A 17,824-nucleotide genomic window follows, 5' to 3' on the forward strand; every position below is an offset into this window, starting at 1 on the left:
GGAATATGGGATCTGTGCTCCAGGAATGAGGGAATATGGGATCCCTGCTCCAGGAAATGAGGGAATATGGGATCTGTGCTCCAGGAATGAGGGAATATGGGATCCCTGCTCCAGGAAATGAGGGAATATGGGATCCCTGCTCCAGGAATGAGGGAATATGGGATCCCTGCTCCAGGAATGAGGGAATATGGGATCCATGCTCCAGGAATGAGGGAATATGGGATCCATGCTCCAGGAAATGAGGGAATATGGGATCCATGCTCCAGGAAATGAGGGAATATGGGATCCATGCTCCAGGAATGAGGGAATATGGGATCTGTGCTCCAGGAATGAGAGAATATGGGATCCGTGCTCCAGGAATGAGAGAATATGGGATCCATGCTCCAGGAAATGAGGGAATATGGGATCCCTGCTCCAGGAATGAGGGAATATGGGATCTGTGCTCCAGGAAATGAGGGAATATGGGATCCATGCTCCAGGAATGAGGGAATATGGGATCCATGCTCCAGGAAATGAGGGAATATGGGATCCATGCTCCAGGAAATGAGGGAATATGGGATCCATGCTCCAGGAATGAGGGAATATGGGATCTGTGCTCCAGGAATGAGAGAATATGGGATCCGTGCTCCAGGAATGAGAGAATATGGGATCCATGCTCCAGGAAATGAGGGAATATGGGATCCCTGCTCCAGGAATGAGGGAATATGGGATCTGTGCTCCAGGAAATGAGGGAATATGGGATCCATGCTCCAGGAATGAGGGAATATGGGATCCATGCTCCAGGAAATGAGGGAATATGGGATCCATGCTCCAGGAAATGAGGGAATATGGGATCCGTGCTCCAGAAATGAGGGAATATGGGATCCACGCTCCAGGAAATGAGGGAATATGGGATCCATGCTCCAGGAAATGAGGGAATATGGGATCCTCCATGATGGAGGGAATATGGGATCCTTGTTCCAGGATGGAAGGATTATGAGATCCCTGCTCCAGGTGAAGAGAATATGGGATCCTTTCTCCAGGATGGAGGGAATATGGGATCCCTGCTCCAGGATGGAAAGAACATGGGATCCCCTCACCTAACAGGCACTACCACATCATTTAAATATGCCAGGAAACTTTCCACTGGTGCACTGACAAACAGTGGAACAAAGGGAATTTATTATCATGCTACAAATCCCCATTCAGAGCTCAATTAAAAACTACCCAAATCGCCTTGATCTAAACAAAAGAATGCCTTTTAAAGTTTAAATTGTATTGCAAAGAAAGGAGAAGGGAAAGATTAAAGAGAAAAAATGACATTCAAACCAGCTATTAATTGAGCCCAAACACCATTCAGGGGTGAAAGCCTCAGGAGGAGTTTTTACTGGGTTATTATTACACTCTTGTTAGTCACATTTTCATTAAAAATCTTTCTTTTTTCCACACTGGTGTAAAATGCACAGAGCTTACCTTTGGATATGTATCTGAATAACTCTTTCTGTGTCTGTCTGTACCATCACCACAGACCTGCTGAGGTTAGGCATGGACAAGGTATCTGATAAAATGCAAATTGCTGTTTGAATACACGGTTTAATGTGGTTGGGATTTTTAGGGTTGCTGTGGAACAGGCAGAGGAACAGCTGGGCCCCTCTGATTACCATGACACAGCCCATCTTTTGCAGCACAACCCAGACAAGGGTTTTTTAAAACCAGGGGGTGAATTTGGCACGTGCCAGAGAAATCAAACATCCCCCAGCAAGGAAAACCATGTTGATACCTATTCACAGGGTGAGGGGAAGTGATGGAGCAACAAAAGCTGAATGGCCTGAATGGAAAGCCAAACCTTAACCCTGCTGAGGATGATGAGCAGGTTTTTATGCAGCAGCTCCTGACAGACACAGCAATGTTTGGCAAAGGTTAAAAGCAAACCCAGCTTCTGTTTGCTTCTCCAAGCAGTACTCACGTGGGCTGGGGGTTTCCTCTGGCTTCACATTTAATGGTGAAGTCCTCATCAAAGGGGTAGGCAACCTGGGTGTGGGATTGCTCTGTGATTGTTGGAAGCTGGGAAACTGAGCACAAAGAATTGGGTTAAAACAGAGTTGCAGACAAACTGGGATGCCCTCGAGTGGAGAGGGACAATGCAGTAATATTGCATTATTCCTGCAGAAAGTGAGCCTTGCCTTGGGAAAAGGATGATCATGGACATCACCCTCTGGCCACTGTCACTGCCTCCATGGCCAACAAAAGGCCTGGCAGAGGGACAGTGCCCACCCTTATTCCCCTCCAAACCCACCCGGGGCAGAGGGGAGCTGCGACCACACCAGAGCCAAAGGCAGAGCACGGAGCTGTGGCAAATTTATTCACAGTGAAGTCAGAAACTGGATTTAATCCAGACACAGATGCACACACATGAAGTAGCAAACTGCTGCCTCCATCCTGGATAAAATTGCCAGAAAAGCCATGGACTGCAAGGCTGGTTTAATGGCTGCCCCAGGGTGCAGCTGCGTGGTCACGCACCGAGGCTGCACCAACTTCTGGGTCTTTCTGAGGGAATTAAAGTGTTGCAAAAGCCTGTGTAACAGAGGAAGGAGAATGTTCCCTGCAGTGGAGCTGGGATAATAGGATCACCCCATTGTTATAAACAGCCAGGAAGAGAATTAAAATGCTCTTTGTGTGCTGCTTTAAGTGCAGGGAGCTCAAAGCTGGAGTGAAAATCAGTGTCTTATCATATGGCCTCAAAGCTGAACACTTCCAAGCCCACCAGCTCCACTGATCAGAAATAACTTTTTATGATAATATAAAATGCTTCATTACAGCTAATTAAGGGTTAGGTGGTTCCCTGGGGTAGGTTCATAAAAGCAGTGGATGCCCAGAGAGTTTCTCCTGTGCTTTACAGTCACAGCTCCACTTTGGCTTTATTGAAACACAAGGAGCTAATGCAGTTCCCTCCTGGAAAAAAAACCAAAAACCTCTACTTCTCAATGCAAATTTGGATAGTTTTACAAAAATATCCCATAAACCTGGCTTCCTCTTTGCAGCCAGGGCAATTGGCAGGCTCCAGAGTGCTAAGAGCTCATGGCAGATCCACAGGATGCCCTGAAACTGGCCCATGTCCTACTCTGAGACCCTGAAATGAGCCTAAATTTATTCTTCCTTAAGTTCACTTCTTTATTTTTCCCCACCATAACTAATAAATCCTAATACTGTTGAGTTTTGCTTTTTGGGACTTTTTTTTTGTTTTTTGCAACCAAAATAACAAAGTAAAATGCAGTTTTTAACCCTTCTGTCCATTTATGACTGAAAAATGCAAAGCTGGGGAGGTCTGGGCTGTACTCCAGGAAGAGGGGTCCTCTGGCTTTCCTTGGATTGCTCCCCATGAGCCTCATGCCATATTTTACACATGTCCTGGAAGCTCATGATCCATGTAAAACAAGCAGTTTGAATTCATCCCAGCCGGTGAGGGACGCAGGAGCTGCTCCCCAGGGCAGGGCACAGAGTGTGAAATCCTCCTCTGGGGACCAACACTGGCCCTGAGACATCCACCTGCTCCTTCCCCAGGCTGGAATGGCAGCTTGCACGGCAAGGAAGGAGGGATTTATGCACATCAAACAAGCTTCAGGCGGATTCCGAGCCAAAATGAGGAACTGAAGTGAAGGACAAACCCAAACCCTCGGAGCTAAGCGTTGTGCTGGATGGCAAACACCACAGAAATATTATTAGACAACTTTACTGCTCCATTTAAGCAGGCCCAAACAGGACAGCTTAGCTTTTGATCAGAGCTGAATTTCCCAAAGGCCACATTGTGGCAAGATTAAATTCCAAATGGAACACAACTGGAAAGGAGGATTTAGTATTTTTCCTTCAGGGATAGCTGCAAAGGAATACCAAACAAAACCAGCAAAGTGCACAGCAAATAACTACAACTCACCTGATAATGGTATTTCAATAGCTGCTGCCAAACTCAATACAAAGAAAAACAGGCATATGGTGATGCCTTTTGTGCTTAATAGCATCTCCATCACTCTTCTGTAAACAAGGAGTCCAAACAGAATGAGAGATACCTTATGCTTCTGCTCACTGTCACTTCAAATCAGGCACAGGGATGTGAGAGTGGGAGTCTGGCGAGGAGAACAAACAACAATATTAGCCTGCAATATCAACCTGGGTCTGACACAGTTATAAAATTAAAGCAATGCTTCAGGTTTGCAGCTAAATTGCACTAAATGGTCCATTTTCCTCTCGTCCCATCCCCTGGCTTCAGGAGCAACCTATATTTAAATTCTAACAACAAAACACATGCACAAAAGTACAGCTCTATTGTAGCACAAAAATATAATTTTTTTTTTTTTTTTGCTGTTTGGCAATTAAAAGTAGAGATGATTTAGAATATGGTGTCTTTGTAATCATTCCAGTTCATAAATTTTTCTAATGAGAGTTATGTAAGTTGGAAAGTAATGTAACAGATCTAATGAGAGAAATTTGGTACACTAATGACCTTGTTCATAAATCTCATCAGTCTTTTATCTTTCATTTATGCTCAAAGAAGGACACAATTTCATTTAGTTCATTACTAGGAAGCAGAACATGAAACCTTTTCTTTCCTTCCCAGTCCCAGAACTGCTCTATGAGGGTTTTACACATTCCATTGGACACCCTTAGATTCTGAATGACAAGGTGAAAATGTTGAGCAGCTGAAAAAAGGAGACAGATCCAGCTCTAAGTGAAATTCACAGAGAAGTTAAGGAGAGAATTCTGATTTAGATGAAAAATCAGAGAGGAATTGTTCCCTGGGAGGGTGGGCAGGCCCTGGCACAGGTGCCCAGAGAAGCTGGGGCTGCCCCTGATCCCTGGAAATGTCCAAGGCCAGGCTGGACACTGGGGCTTGGAGCAGCCTGGGATGGTGGAAGGTGTCCCTGCCATGGCAGGGCTGAGAGAAGATGATTTTTAAGGCCCCTTCCAACCCAAATCACTCTGGGATTCTGCAAAAGTGGGTGCACAGAGGATTCTGATCACCAGCTCCATCCACAGTCCCTGAGTGAATTATTAACCAGCACGAGCTGTGTTCACCTCTCACAGCACTAAGGGACATCAGTCCCAGGAGAATTCAGACCTCAGCTGTCAGGATAACTGTGAAAGAACAATTCTGAAGACAAGGCCACAGTGCAGCAGCCATGGATCCACCAGGCAGGCCGGGCTGGCATGGCCTGGCCATGGCTGCTCCACAAGCACAGCTCACCAGGGCAACCCAGCCCAGCTGAGCCTGCCTCACACACAGCTCTGGTATCTTTGCACACCCCACCCCGCTAATCCAGGGATCAGAAAGGCAATCCCGGGATCACAGGAGCAGTTGGCATGTGGGGACAGCAGGAGGTGGCACCATGCATGGCTGGGCTGGCCTAGCACAGCTGGGGGAGAGGCAGAGCTCAGCCCACAGCCACACCCTCCAGTCCATGGGGGTTCTCTCCTCATGGCTGCTTTTCCCTGCAAACAGAGATGTTTTCCCCCAGCACATTCCCTCTCACAGCTGGCGCTGTGGCCCTCCCTCCAGGATGCGTTCTGTTCACACCAGCCCACAGAAAGTTGCTGGAAGTTCACATCTGTGAGACCAAAACCCCCAGCTGGGGATTGCAATTGGCCAACGAGGGACGGGCGACAGACACCATAATCACATAAGCCTCATTTGTTTAGAAATGAGGCTAAAAACCAGATGTCTTTTAAGTATCTTAGGCCCAGAGTATTTGCTGATGGAAGAAGCCGACTAATCTGCTTAGTGCCCCGCTCTGCAGAAGGGCACTGGAGGGGACAGGGACAGGGGACAGGCTCAGCTGGCACCCCCAGGCCATCCTGGGTGTAAATCAGCCAGAATCAGGCAACACCAGCAGCTCTGTTCCCTCAGTTTGAGTTCTCCTGGCTCTGATTTGTGAGCAGTGGAGCTTTCCAAAGCTCAGCCTGCCCAAACCTGGGCTGTGTGACAGCAGAGGGGACACACAGGACACGCAGCAGCCACAGCCACCTGATGGCTGCTGTCACTGCAGGATGGGGCTGTCCCCCTCCTCACCTGCTCCTGGCACACGCTCAGCCCCAGATCTGTGTCATGGCAGTAAAACAGATGCTCTGACAGAAAACCCTCTGGATGCAGAATTGCAATTTAGGCTCATAAAAACCTGGCCGGCCTCGCTGCCTGCAGATGGCACGTTGGTGGCAGCGAGAGCCTCCTCTCCCCCATCTGCTGACAGCTCTGGAGACAGGAGCAGGCAGGTCAGGATGGCAGCCAGAGGCAGGGGAGCTGGGATTACACAGGGTGTGCAGCTTGCTAAGGTCACAGCAAGTTTCATTTTAGATGAGTGTCACAAAGCATTGTATAAATTCAGATTAAATCCAAGAAAAAAAAAAAAAAAAAACAAAAACTAGAGCACAGCTCGATTCCTTAACCAAACCAATTAGCTCACACCTTATTTTTTTCTTATTTTTTTAAATGAAGTGCTACAGCAGAGCAGCAACGTTCCAAGTGAGCAGGATGTCCTTCATCATGTGGCACAGCCCGACTTGCCTCTGCAGGCTGCTGTAATTAGTCGGCCTGTCTAGCACCTCACTCCTGTCCCTGGCTTGAATACTAATGCTGGGGGCTGGCAGCAGCAGCATTTGGGAGCAGGCAGCACAGGGGGACCTGCAGGGATGGACTTGTGCACACCCAGCAGGTAATTCTACCTGGGGACCTCCCTGCAGCTGCCTTGGATCTCTGTTGGTTTACTGGGAGGGGATTCCATGAGGAGCACCCCTGGGGTGATGGGAGTCAAGCAAGAGGCTCTTTGTAGAGATATTTACCTTGTGACCACCTCTGTTGGATCTCTGTTGGTTTACTGGGAAGGGATTCCATGAGGAGCACCCCTGGGGTGATGGGAGTCAAGCAAGAGGCTCTTTGTAGAGATATTTACCTTGTGACCACCTCCCAGATAAACCCACCAGATAAACCTGGTGCTCCTATGTCTGTTATCCTTGGGGGAGTGGCAGAGGCTGTGACAGGGATTATGGAATGCCAACACTTCACACACATCTCCCCTGATGTGCCCCACTCTGTGCCCTGCTCTGTGCCCTGCTGGTGCTCAGCCAGGTGAGGCTCATCCTCCCTGCAGAGACCTGGGCCAAGCTCTTCACCTTTTTAAGGTGACATTTAGGCAGGGCTGCCAAGCTTTGGGTGTTTGGGAGGCCTGTCATGCCTTTGGCTGTCCCAGCAGAGTTCCTGTTTAAATCCCCAACCTTCCCTCTCACCTCCAGCACCCAACACACCCCAAGCCCCTTCCTTAATGAGCAATATCCCACAGACAGCCCATCCATCCTGCCTTCAGACACAGCCACACACCCAAACTCCAGGCAGAACAATCTCTCACTCCAACCATGATTAAACTCCAAACCCAAACTTCTCAACGTGTGCCAGCTCCCAGTAAATGAACAATTTCACTGCCTAAGTAATTTGGAGAAATGACTGAGGGAGCTGTGCAGGCACTTGGCAGCCATGGGCAGGTTTTGGTCTCGCTGGTGCCAAAGCACAGCTCTGTCCTTGGGGGAGGACAGAGCCAGGGACCCACTTGCAAAATCCTGACCTTGGGAACAGCATCAGCCCTGCTCTCCGAGCTGGGTCAGGCCCAGAGTCCTGCTTCTCACAGAATTACAGGATGGTTTGGGGTAGAAGGAGCCTTAAAAATCAGCTTCTCCCATCCCTACCATGGCAGGGACAATTTCCACTGTTCCAGGCTGCTCCAGCCCCAATGTCCAACCTGGCCTTGGGCACTGCCAAAAATCCAGGGGCAGCCACAGCTGGGAATAATTCCTGCCACCCTCCCAGGGAATAATTCCCAATTCCCAATATCCCATCCAGCCCCGCCCTCTGGCAGTGTGAAGCCATTCCTGTGTCCTGTCCCTCCATGTCCTTGTCCAAAATCCCTCTCCAGCCTTCTTACCCCTGCATGTACTGGTAAAATCGATAAAGTCTCCCCCAAGCCTTCTCCTTTTCCCCAAGAATTCCACATCCCCCTTTGCTCTCACATGGACTCACTGCAGCACCACTTGCACCAGGGATGGGGCACCACCTTGCCCAGGAAAACCTTTCTTCATCACCACAAATGAGCGTGGATTTCTACAACAAATGTTACATTTGCAGCCCCTCCTCTCCCTTCTTCTTCCCCCCTCCTCCTTCTCTTTCTGGCTTTCTATTTGCTTTTCTCTGCCTCAGGCTTAAGTCAAGTAATTTGAATTCACTGCAAATACTTATCTGTAGTTCCTTACCTGCAATTCATTATTTACTGTGCTGTTCAGTTAATAGTAAATACTGATTGCTCTAAGGACAGCTCATTTGTTTGTTTAATGAGCTGCCTTTAACTTACACTGAGCAAATCTTTCAAACTATCACTATTTGCAAGGAGCAATGGTGTCCCAGATTCTTTTATTACATCCCCTTGCTTCCAGAAGGATGCCATAAAAATATTGGACAACCAAACAAGAAAAAAAAGATTAAATTTCCATTTATCTCATCAACCTAGTGAAGAATTTCCCCTACATGTAATTACTGCATTAAAATTTCCCATAAACAGCAGCAGGATGACAGCCAAAATTCCCAGATTACTGGTCTGCCACTTCCAAGAGAAATTATAATGCACTACTAAATATGGCATCAACCTCAGCTCTTTGGTTCCCTCTTCAAATATTCCTTGTTTAAGTCCCGTACACACAAATCTTGAGGAAGGTAATGTTCACAGCTGAACACTGGTGAATCCCCTGGCTGAGCTTTTCATTAGCCAGAACCAAGTTTAATTTCTCAGTGACATGGATGTTACAGGACTGGTAAATATTTGTGATTACAAATTACAGCCTCCCATGTGGCCCCAGTTATGGAACCACAGGAAAAAAATCTGGGGAAAAAACCATTTTTTTCTGGTAGGAATAAATAAAAGTTTGGTTGTTTAATGATTCCACATGGAATTGTTAATTTTAAGAGAAAGAATTTTAAACTTTCTGCATAGAAAAACACAGACCCTCAAGAAAACACTATATTTTACCTGAAGCCATGGAGAAGATTTCCAAAATTAAATAATAAAATGAAAATTATAAGTGTATAGTTTAAATAGAAGTGTGTAATATCACATAATAGAAAACTAAAAGTTTTAAAATATAATAATATATGTAAAACTAAAATAGAAGTTTTAAAACAATAACTAGTCCTTCTTCATAAGTTTAAGTAGTATTTTATAATTAAACACAAAAAGTCCACATTACAAAACATAAGTAGTTATTAAGTTAAAAGTAAAAATAAGTGTCATTTCTTAATTAAATAGTTCTTCCTTGAAAAAACCTTACAGAAATAAATACTAAACCATTTTATAGCTTGTGAATAAAATACCATAAAACTCACAAACTATAAAACTGTAATATAAATAAGAAATAATAAACATCTAAGTTCAAACACAAAATACCAACTGAAGAACTTAAGAACTTTCAATTCCAACCCCCCCCCAAAAAAAAAAAAAAGAAAAAGAAAAAAATTAAAAAGAAAAATAAATCAACATTAATGTAGGGAGGAAAGATGAGTTCAGTGCTACAGAGCACAGGGGCTCCACTGCCAAGAATTCCAGCAATTGGGGCATGGAAAATTCAACAGGTGAGGAAAGGAAATGTCTCCAAATGTGCTCCCAAGAGTTCCCAGAGCAGCTCCCAGCAGAGGGATGGCAGCCCTGGGAGCCAGGCAGGGAGTGCACAGAATGAATCCATCACCTCAGAGCTTTTCCACACCTCCGGCATCTCCCTACTTCACCGATTAGCTGGGAAATGTTGAGATTTCTGCTGCATTTCTGCTATAAATGCTGCTCCAGCACCAGTTTTTATGCAGCTATAGATCTTTTATTCCCCCTGAAACCCCCCCAAAGTGCAGAGTCACTCAGGAGTTTGGAAAAGAGAGGGAATATTCATAAGAACCCCATTTTAGTTCAGGTGTCAATGCCACCCATTGCTTTTCCCCTAAAAGCTTTTTGACATCCCAGTGTCAGTGTGAGGATAACCTTCACTTGACTCTTCCCCAGTCACATATTCTGGGATGTTTTCAGTTCTTAAAAAAGCAGCCCATGCATATGCTGGAGGTGATTAAAATAATCACCCAAATCAGAAAGCTGCTCTTCCTTCCATGGCAAAGCATTTCCAAAGCCACTGCAGCACACAACAGGCACAGAGATATTTTTGGTTTAGATGCAATCCCACTCTCAGGAGGTTTAGTGAGAAAAGTCCATGCATTATTTATCTTACCAAGGACTTCACAAACATTATTGGACAGCACATCTAAAGGAAAAGTTTGCAGTCTAGTTACACAACTTCAACATTATTTCACAAAATTCATGTGTTTCAACTGTGATTGCAACTATTGTGCCTCCCCAATTTTGTAATCCATCAGTCTTCCAGTTTCCAAACCCCAAAACCACTCTAAAAATAGAATGAACATAATCAACCAAGAAATATGTACACAAGGCTGTAGCACAATGCAACATTCCATTCAATAAAGAGCACAATGTAATTAATTCCCCATGGCCAAAGTTTTAAGGAATAAACAAGGAATTTGGGAGGCCAGCTTGCCAGGTGCTGGCTGTCTCAGAGAGCAGCTCAGCCTTGGGCTGGGCAGGGTGACAGATGGTGCTGTCCCCTGGCTGCACTGATGCTGTGTAAACCCAATTTCTGGTTCTGGAGATCTGCCCTGAGCTGAGGGGAACCAAGAGGTGCATGAGCATCTTGGAATCCAAAGATGTGACCCCAGAAAAAGGCAGCCAGCACCAGCTCCCCATTCTCACAAACACTGCCTTACCTGCTCCCAGCTGCTCCCAGCAAAATCCTGAAGTGCAATCCCCTCCAGTCTCATCAGATCACAGCCTGTGCTCTGAAAGGGCTTAAAGGAGCAATAAATGATTTCTCCTGGTCATATCTGTGCCCACATAATGGCCCAGCACCTGGGAGAGCTGATTTAATTGGTTTTGTCCATCTGGCAGCTGAAGCACCGAGCACAAGCACCACATTTCTTAGAGCTTTGCATGGATTTTATACACACAGGGATGGAGAGCTGAGGAAATGGGGTTTGTAACCTGCAAAGACACAGGAGCTCAGCTTTGCCAGCACCATCAGACCTGCTGGAACCTCAGAATGCCTCTGAACAGCACCTGCAATAAGGACTCCTAAAATCCCCAGAGTGGAAATCAATACCTGCTTTAACCCCTTCACGGCCCAAAGAATAAATAAATGTGAGCTGTGGATGGGCTGTTGCTGCTGATGGACACCTCATTAAACTTCAGTGATGACATTACTGACATGGCACTTCCCAGTAAATTGAGATAACCACGTGGTCCCTCCTTCCAGCAGGAGACACAAACCTGCACCGAGTTCTGCCCTGATGGAAGCTCTCAAATAGGTGAGTAAAGAGCAACATGTGGATTATCTGAGGAGAACAACTGGGACATGGGACACCGGGTGACCCCACAGTGGCCCAGAGGAGAACAGAAATGCTCTGTCCTCCTGCAGCTGTCTGGGGACTTTCTGAGCCAGATCTGCTCTTTAATACCAACAAGCCTTTCCTCCATACCTTTAAGTACCTTTTTCTTTTAATTAATTGCTTCCCTGCCCATCCTCACTGCACACAAAACTGCTCCTTCTCCAGTTCATTTTTGGACTGGGTTAATTGGGCAGCAGCTCTGAGCACTGAGCCACCAGAGCAGCTCCTGTGACACAAGTTTAGGTCACTAGACACAATTTTTCCTGAGTGGGAATTAATCCATATTTTTACATTCATCTCCTTTAATCCTTCTTCCAGTTCTACTGTGGCGCCAACCTCTCTTTCAGGGGAAAATCTGGATTTAATGTAGTGTACTCGAGGTGGATGTATCACATCCTGCAGCACAAATTGCTTGTGGAGATGTTGTGCAGCCTTCTGAGAAACTCACAAGTATTTAATTAGGAAGTTGCTAAGGTATTTAGAGTGGAATTAAAAGTACCATGCTGAAATATTAGACTGTATTCCTCCACTGCACTATAAAGTGCATTTTGCATAATTCCTATACAAGTCACCATAAAATAAGGGTCTGGCTTTACATGTGCACATTTACAGATGTGAGAGCAGCCTAATCCCCCACTGTGTCTGGTTTATCCCCTCCACCTGAAGGCTTGGCCACACATCATTCCTTCTTCAACCAATGAAAACACAGAAATTACCCCAGCACGAGGAGATAACGCTGCAGCACAGGAATGCCATGACCTACAAACACACAGTGACCATCACCCTCCCTGCTGGCCACAGACCAGCCCAGATCTGAGCTTTGCAGACACACCTGAGAGCACAGCCTGCTAAAAATTCAGCTGTTGTCTGAGGCTTTTGCCATCCTGCATTTCCTGGAGATGCTGCGTCTCCTAAACGAGTTTAGCACATTTCTGGCTGAAACTGGGTTTGTATTAATTGAGATTTTCAACAGCCATTAGCATTTCAGCTCATAGGTCAAGCATGAAGCACAAAGCAAAGGACAGCAGCAGGTGGGGTGGGTGATGGGGATGAGGCAGTGGCAGCCAGGCACAAAGGGAAGGGAAGAAAAAGAAATAAAAGCAGGCTGCAGTTTGTGCTCAGATGAAACTGCCAATGACAGCCTCTGCCAAGAGAGGTGATGCAAATCCCCCAAAATTTCAACATGAATTTGCAAACGTGCCTGCTTCTTGTACTCTCATCCTGCCCCTTTCAAAACACATAATAATGGGAAAATCATGAGCTTTCTCCTGTTAATACAAACAAACATGAGTTCTAGGAGAGCAACACCTCCTTGAAGCAGCCCTGGCTCACCTGGAAAGGCTCTCCTGGAGCCCAGCACATGCCAGAGCCAGTCTGAGCCATGCCAGCTCCTGCCTGGAGCACAGCCTTGGCACACCCAGAGCCAGGAGAGCTGCACTGCCTGGGAAACGTGGGCAGGGAGGTGCCAGGCAGGGCTGTGCCAGCCTGGGGCTGGTGAGGATGTTCAGTCAGCACAAAGCTCAGGGAGAACAGCACAAAACACCCTCCAAGGGCACCACAGCCAAGGGCTCCCGGGGATTCTGCCATGGGAGGAGCCCTGCTCTCGCTCAGGTGGCACAGGAGGGGGAAAATTTACACACCCAGCCCCTGATGGGCTCCAGCCCAGGCACAGGAACCATCCCAGTGCCAGGAAAACCACCTGACAATGGCAGAAACCACTGCAGGGCACCGAGGGCTCCACTTGCTGATTCTCTGATTCTCACAGCGTGGGTTTGTGTACCCTGTGCTGCTAATGAGCAGGGGAAAAGGGGTTTAATTGCAAATAAATTACCTCTATAGCAGAAAACTGCTATTATTCCCACTCAGTCCACTAAGGATCATCTTCTCCTGCTGCATCCCAGGCAGGTGAAGTCACTCACATGTACAACACTGGCAATGCTGTCAGATATCAAACCCCCTGAATCTGAGCTCCCTGCTCCATCTGTGTGACAGTGTTCACAGGGGTCTGAGGATGAGGGGAGAGATGAGGATCTGACTCCATGTTTCAGAAGGCTGATTTATTATTTTATGATATATATTATATTAAAACTATACTAAATGAGTAGAAGAAAGGATTTCATCAGAAAGCTAGCTAAGAATAGAATAGGAAAGAATGATAACAAAGGTTTGTGTCTCGGCTCTGTGTCCGAGCCAGCTGACTGTGATTGGCCATTAATTAGAAACAACCAACATGAGACCAATCACAGCTGCACCTGTTGCATCCCACAGCAGCAGATAACCATTGTTTACATTTTGTTCCTGAGGCCACTCAGCTTCTCAGGAGGAAAAATCTTAAGGAAAGGATTTTTCATAAAAGATGTCTGCGACACATCTGTGCCAGGAAAAATGCACAGAGCTCACAGAGCTTCTCTGCCTTAGGGACTCAGGAGATGCTCAGTGGATAATTCCCAAAACCTCAAGAGAAAAACCCTGGCAGGCTTCACACAAAAAAAAATCTTAAACCCCAAGAAAAACTGACCCCAAAAGTGCAGCAAACCCCCTCTCTCAGTTTTGCCCTGCCTCTCAGCACAATGGCAGTGAAAGTCACTGGGACACTGCGTGTTCCTAATTTAAATTGCAGCCAGTGACTCGTGACCAGGGACAGTTTCACAGCAGGCAGGCTCTGTGCTCTCTGCCTGCCTCTGATTCTCCTCCTCCTGTGTAATAACAGAGATTAGCTCTTGCAGCTTCCTGGAGCATCTCCCCACACTTGCTTCTCCTGATAAGTCAAGGCCATTAAGCTTCCAACATTTTCTGCGTTGCCAGAGGTACAAGGGATTACTTAGAAAAGAAAAAAAATGAGTGAAATGTAGTGATTTCTCAGAGACACTGCATGGGAGCGTTTAAAGGTGCAAGTGGAACACCACCCAGATCACTCTGAGATCCTGATGTGCCTGTGTGGACAGCCAGCAGCACCTCTCACTTTGGGAATCCTGCTCTGATTCTACAAGTGGATCCTTTGGGACTCACATGGCAGTAGCACCACAGGAATTGATTTATGGCAATAATTTTAGGGTTTGGCCCAGTTTGTACATTAGGAATCTGAGTAGCTAGGCAAACAGGATGGCATTAGAGATTCATGGATAATTCATCTGATTCTGCACTTCCTGCTTTCCCTGTTTTCACCTGGAATCTCCAACAATTTCCTTTTTCCACAAAGAACTTCACAGCTCAACAAAACCCCCAAAAACACACATTGAGCCAACCCAGCCCAGACACTCTTGGTTCACCTGCACTTTTTAGGCGCTCGTTTTTAGAGGCTCATGAGGAAGATGGGACAAATTTTCCTCAGGATTTCCAGGGAGGAGAGAGCTCAGAATCATACCAGGAGTGCCTGAGACATTCTCCTAAGCAGCATAATGCTGCCATTTATCTGGTCATCATTTTCTTCCTACAGCTCCTGTTAATGGAAATGTTTTTTGGCAAAGCTTTCAGGGAAATCAAGTTGTTGATAAGGTGAGGATTAATTCTGAGCACAGCAGCAATTTTCTGCACTTGCTCTGGTAGTTTTACCATTGTAAGGGAAAAGCATCATTCAAAACACTCCAAACCCCAATGATTTTCTAGCTGCAACAGTTGCTTTTCTCCATTAATACCTTTTCTTTTTTCCAAGGCACTAAATCAAAACATCCATCAAGCACACTGAAGACAGCTGGCTGACAATATATTGAATATATCTGCTGTAGCTGTGAAAGAAAGGGAAGAGACTCTGTAATTCTGCTTTTCTCTCCTTGGGATCCACATTCATCATCCCTTTCAGCGCTGGCAGGGTGCAGAGCAGCAGCTGTCAGTGCCTTCAGGTGATCACAGGAGAGGTTCCATCAGGCACACCACAAGCCCAGGGTGTGTTTTAAGGCACAGTTGGTTTTTAGAGCTACAATTTGACTCCAGCTAGGTGGCTGAGCAGAAAACAATGAGGAAGCAACACAGGCAGCAAAACACACTGTTCAAACAGCCTGAAAGCCTTGGAAAAACAGGATTGCTTGGGAAAAATATGATTTACCTGTTTACCCAGAACCCAGGTTAAAATGTTTTGAAGGAAATTGAGCAAAACTAAATCTATTCCCTCAGCTCCTGAGGGGTTGGTAAAGTATCTCCCAAGAACACACAGGAAGGTTTAGAAACAACCCAGAGGAAATCCCACTAACTAGAGGGAAATTTAGATGCCTGCTTTTCCTTTAATTTGGTTTTTGCTTTCCTTGGCTACACCAAAATCCACTCACCTAAATCCCATCACCAAATAAGAAATCTTTGTTTCAAAAGCTGGAGATGCTGCTCGTTCCCCATGACGTTACTTTCTGAACACTGAGCATAAACCAATTATCATCCCCCAGTTTTGGAAAAAAGCTCCATTCCACCTTGCTGGGAATTAAAGTAAATAAAATCAAATTAGAAATACAGCAAGTAAATATCAGGTGTGGGAAGTTCTGCATGAACAATTAAAATCTGCTGAAATTATGTGAAACTGCAAGGGGAAGCTTCAAGTTGAATGTCAAACAGGCAGCACCAGGATTTCAGTGCCCATTCCATCCACAACACCAAGTTCTTCAGAACAAGGGTGGCTTTAACCCCAGCCCACCTGCAGAATCAATGATTTGCACAGTGGGAGAAGTGCTCTCCATGCCACATGCATGAAAACTGCATCACAGACTTTACCTACAGCATCACAGACATTGCTCTGCCTTCTTCTTAAAAAAAAAAATTAAAGAAATTGTCAATAAATTGTCAAATTGTTTGTATCTCATTTGTGTCACATCATGCATAAACTTAATGCCCTCTAATAATTATCTCACAAAAACTAATTATGTTCCTTATAAAGACAAACCAGAAAGTGGCTAAAAAACCCCTAAAAATATCACAGAGAGCAGTCAGTTAGGCACAAGTGTGGATATATATATATATATATATACATTTGTGTCTGAAATTCCTCTGACTGAACTTCTGCTCCTTCCCTGCAGCCCTGAGCCTGGAAATGCCCCCAGATCATGGCACAGACTGATGGATTCACCCCTCATGGATCTGGGCATTTCAAAAGTTCTCCTGGCACAGACCATGCATGGACACCTCACACCCTTCATCCTGCCCAGCTCAACTACTTGGTCAGAAAACATTCATTATGGAGCTGAGCTGCAGCTGGGAGCTGTGGGATGCTCTGAGGTGCTCCAAAAATTGGGATTATGTTATTATAAATAACATTTCATGGTTAATAAATGGTATGAAGCCTTTAGAAGTCCAGGAAACAACATGGCAGATGCAGAAGGTGTGAAGGGAACTCATCAGAGCGCTGGTATTAAATACAGAAAATTCCCCATGGCTGGGGCAGGGAGGGCACAAGACAGGTTTTTCTAAGGAGCTGTAAAACCTCTGAGTTTCAAATGAAATCTTTTAATTGCTATGAATTTATAAGGTTAAAATTATCTGGAAAAGTCATGCATGTATAAATCCAGAATCTCAGATGATGATGCTTCCTGCTTTCCTCCTTATTCCAAGATAATCTGGTGTTGTTTATGCCCTGCTGCAGTGGAGACACACAGATATCTCTCCTTTAGTTTTCTGAGGCTGGAAAAGAACTGATTCTGTACCTACCAAACTCTGATTTATTCTACATGGCAGAAAAGCCTTCCTCATGAGACCCTGTACATCTCAAACACAGCAGCAGGTGATGCATTGGCTTTCTTGACATTCTCCTCTGTAAAACTCCCAGAGCTTGAAGCATCTTGTTTTTCCAGACAGGCAGAGCAGGAGCTCATAGGCACTGAAGAACCAAAATGCAGAAATGAAACCCACTCCTGCAATTACAGCACAAGCCCTCAGAGCTTTCCCCTCCACTCTGCTTTTCCTCCCTTTATTTAGCTGAAGTTATTTAGAGGACAGATCTCTGTTTAAGCAGCTGCTGCCACAGCTAGTTGGCCCAAGCAGTTTTTTTTAATTAAATATTTGCTGCTGTGAGAGTTTTCTCTCCCCTCCCTGCTCTCCTTGTGGACAACATTTGTTCTTGCAAAGATAAGAGGAATCAGCCTCCGAGGCCTCCTGCACTCCAAGCCCCTGCAATGGTGTGAAATCCTCACTAAAATTAATTTTTATGATAGGCATCACGACATTTTCCTATCAAGGACAACCATCAACAATGAGGAAAAGAAATAAAGCTTGCTGGGATTTAATAATGATTATTAAATGATGTCATTTACATAATTAGACCTTAGCACTAACTATGGCATATCTCCTTTATGGCATGGTAAATTGGCAGAGCACTTCATAAAGAGATTTTTGGGTTTTTTCCCCTTC

The 17,824-nt window shown here is 45.6% G+C and overlaps 1 protein-coding gene across 6 annotated transcripts in view; it reads right to left on the minus strand.

Moving 5' to 3' along the window:
- Positions 1-17,824, minus strand: part of CHL1 (cell adhesion molecule L1 like) — a 132,330-nt gene that overhangs the window by 55,649 nt on the left and 58,857 nt on the right. For all 6 annotated transcript variants that reach the window (XM_059480388.1, XM_059480390.1, XM_059480387.1 and 3 more), the window contains exons 3-4: positions 3,911-4,100; positions 1,946-2,051 (exon numbers count right to left, since the gene is read on the minus strand). In XM_059480388.1, coding sequence (XP_059336371.1) covers positions 1,946-2,051; positions 3,911-4,001 — 197 coding nt within the window. In that variant the 5' untranslated portion in view covers positions 4,002-4,100. The remainder of the gene's footprint in view (positions 1-1,945; positions 2,052-3,910; positions 4,101-17,824) is intronic.

The sequence above is a fragment of the Ammospiza nelsoni genome, chromosome 11 (assembly GCF_027579445.1).
Source record: "Ammospiza nelsoni isolate bAmmNel1 chromosome 11, bAmmNel1.pri, whole genome shotgun sequence".
NCBI lineage: Eukaryota > Metazoa > Chordata > Aves > Passeriformes > Passerellidae > Ammospiza > Ammospiza nelsoni.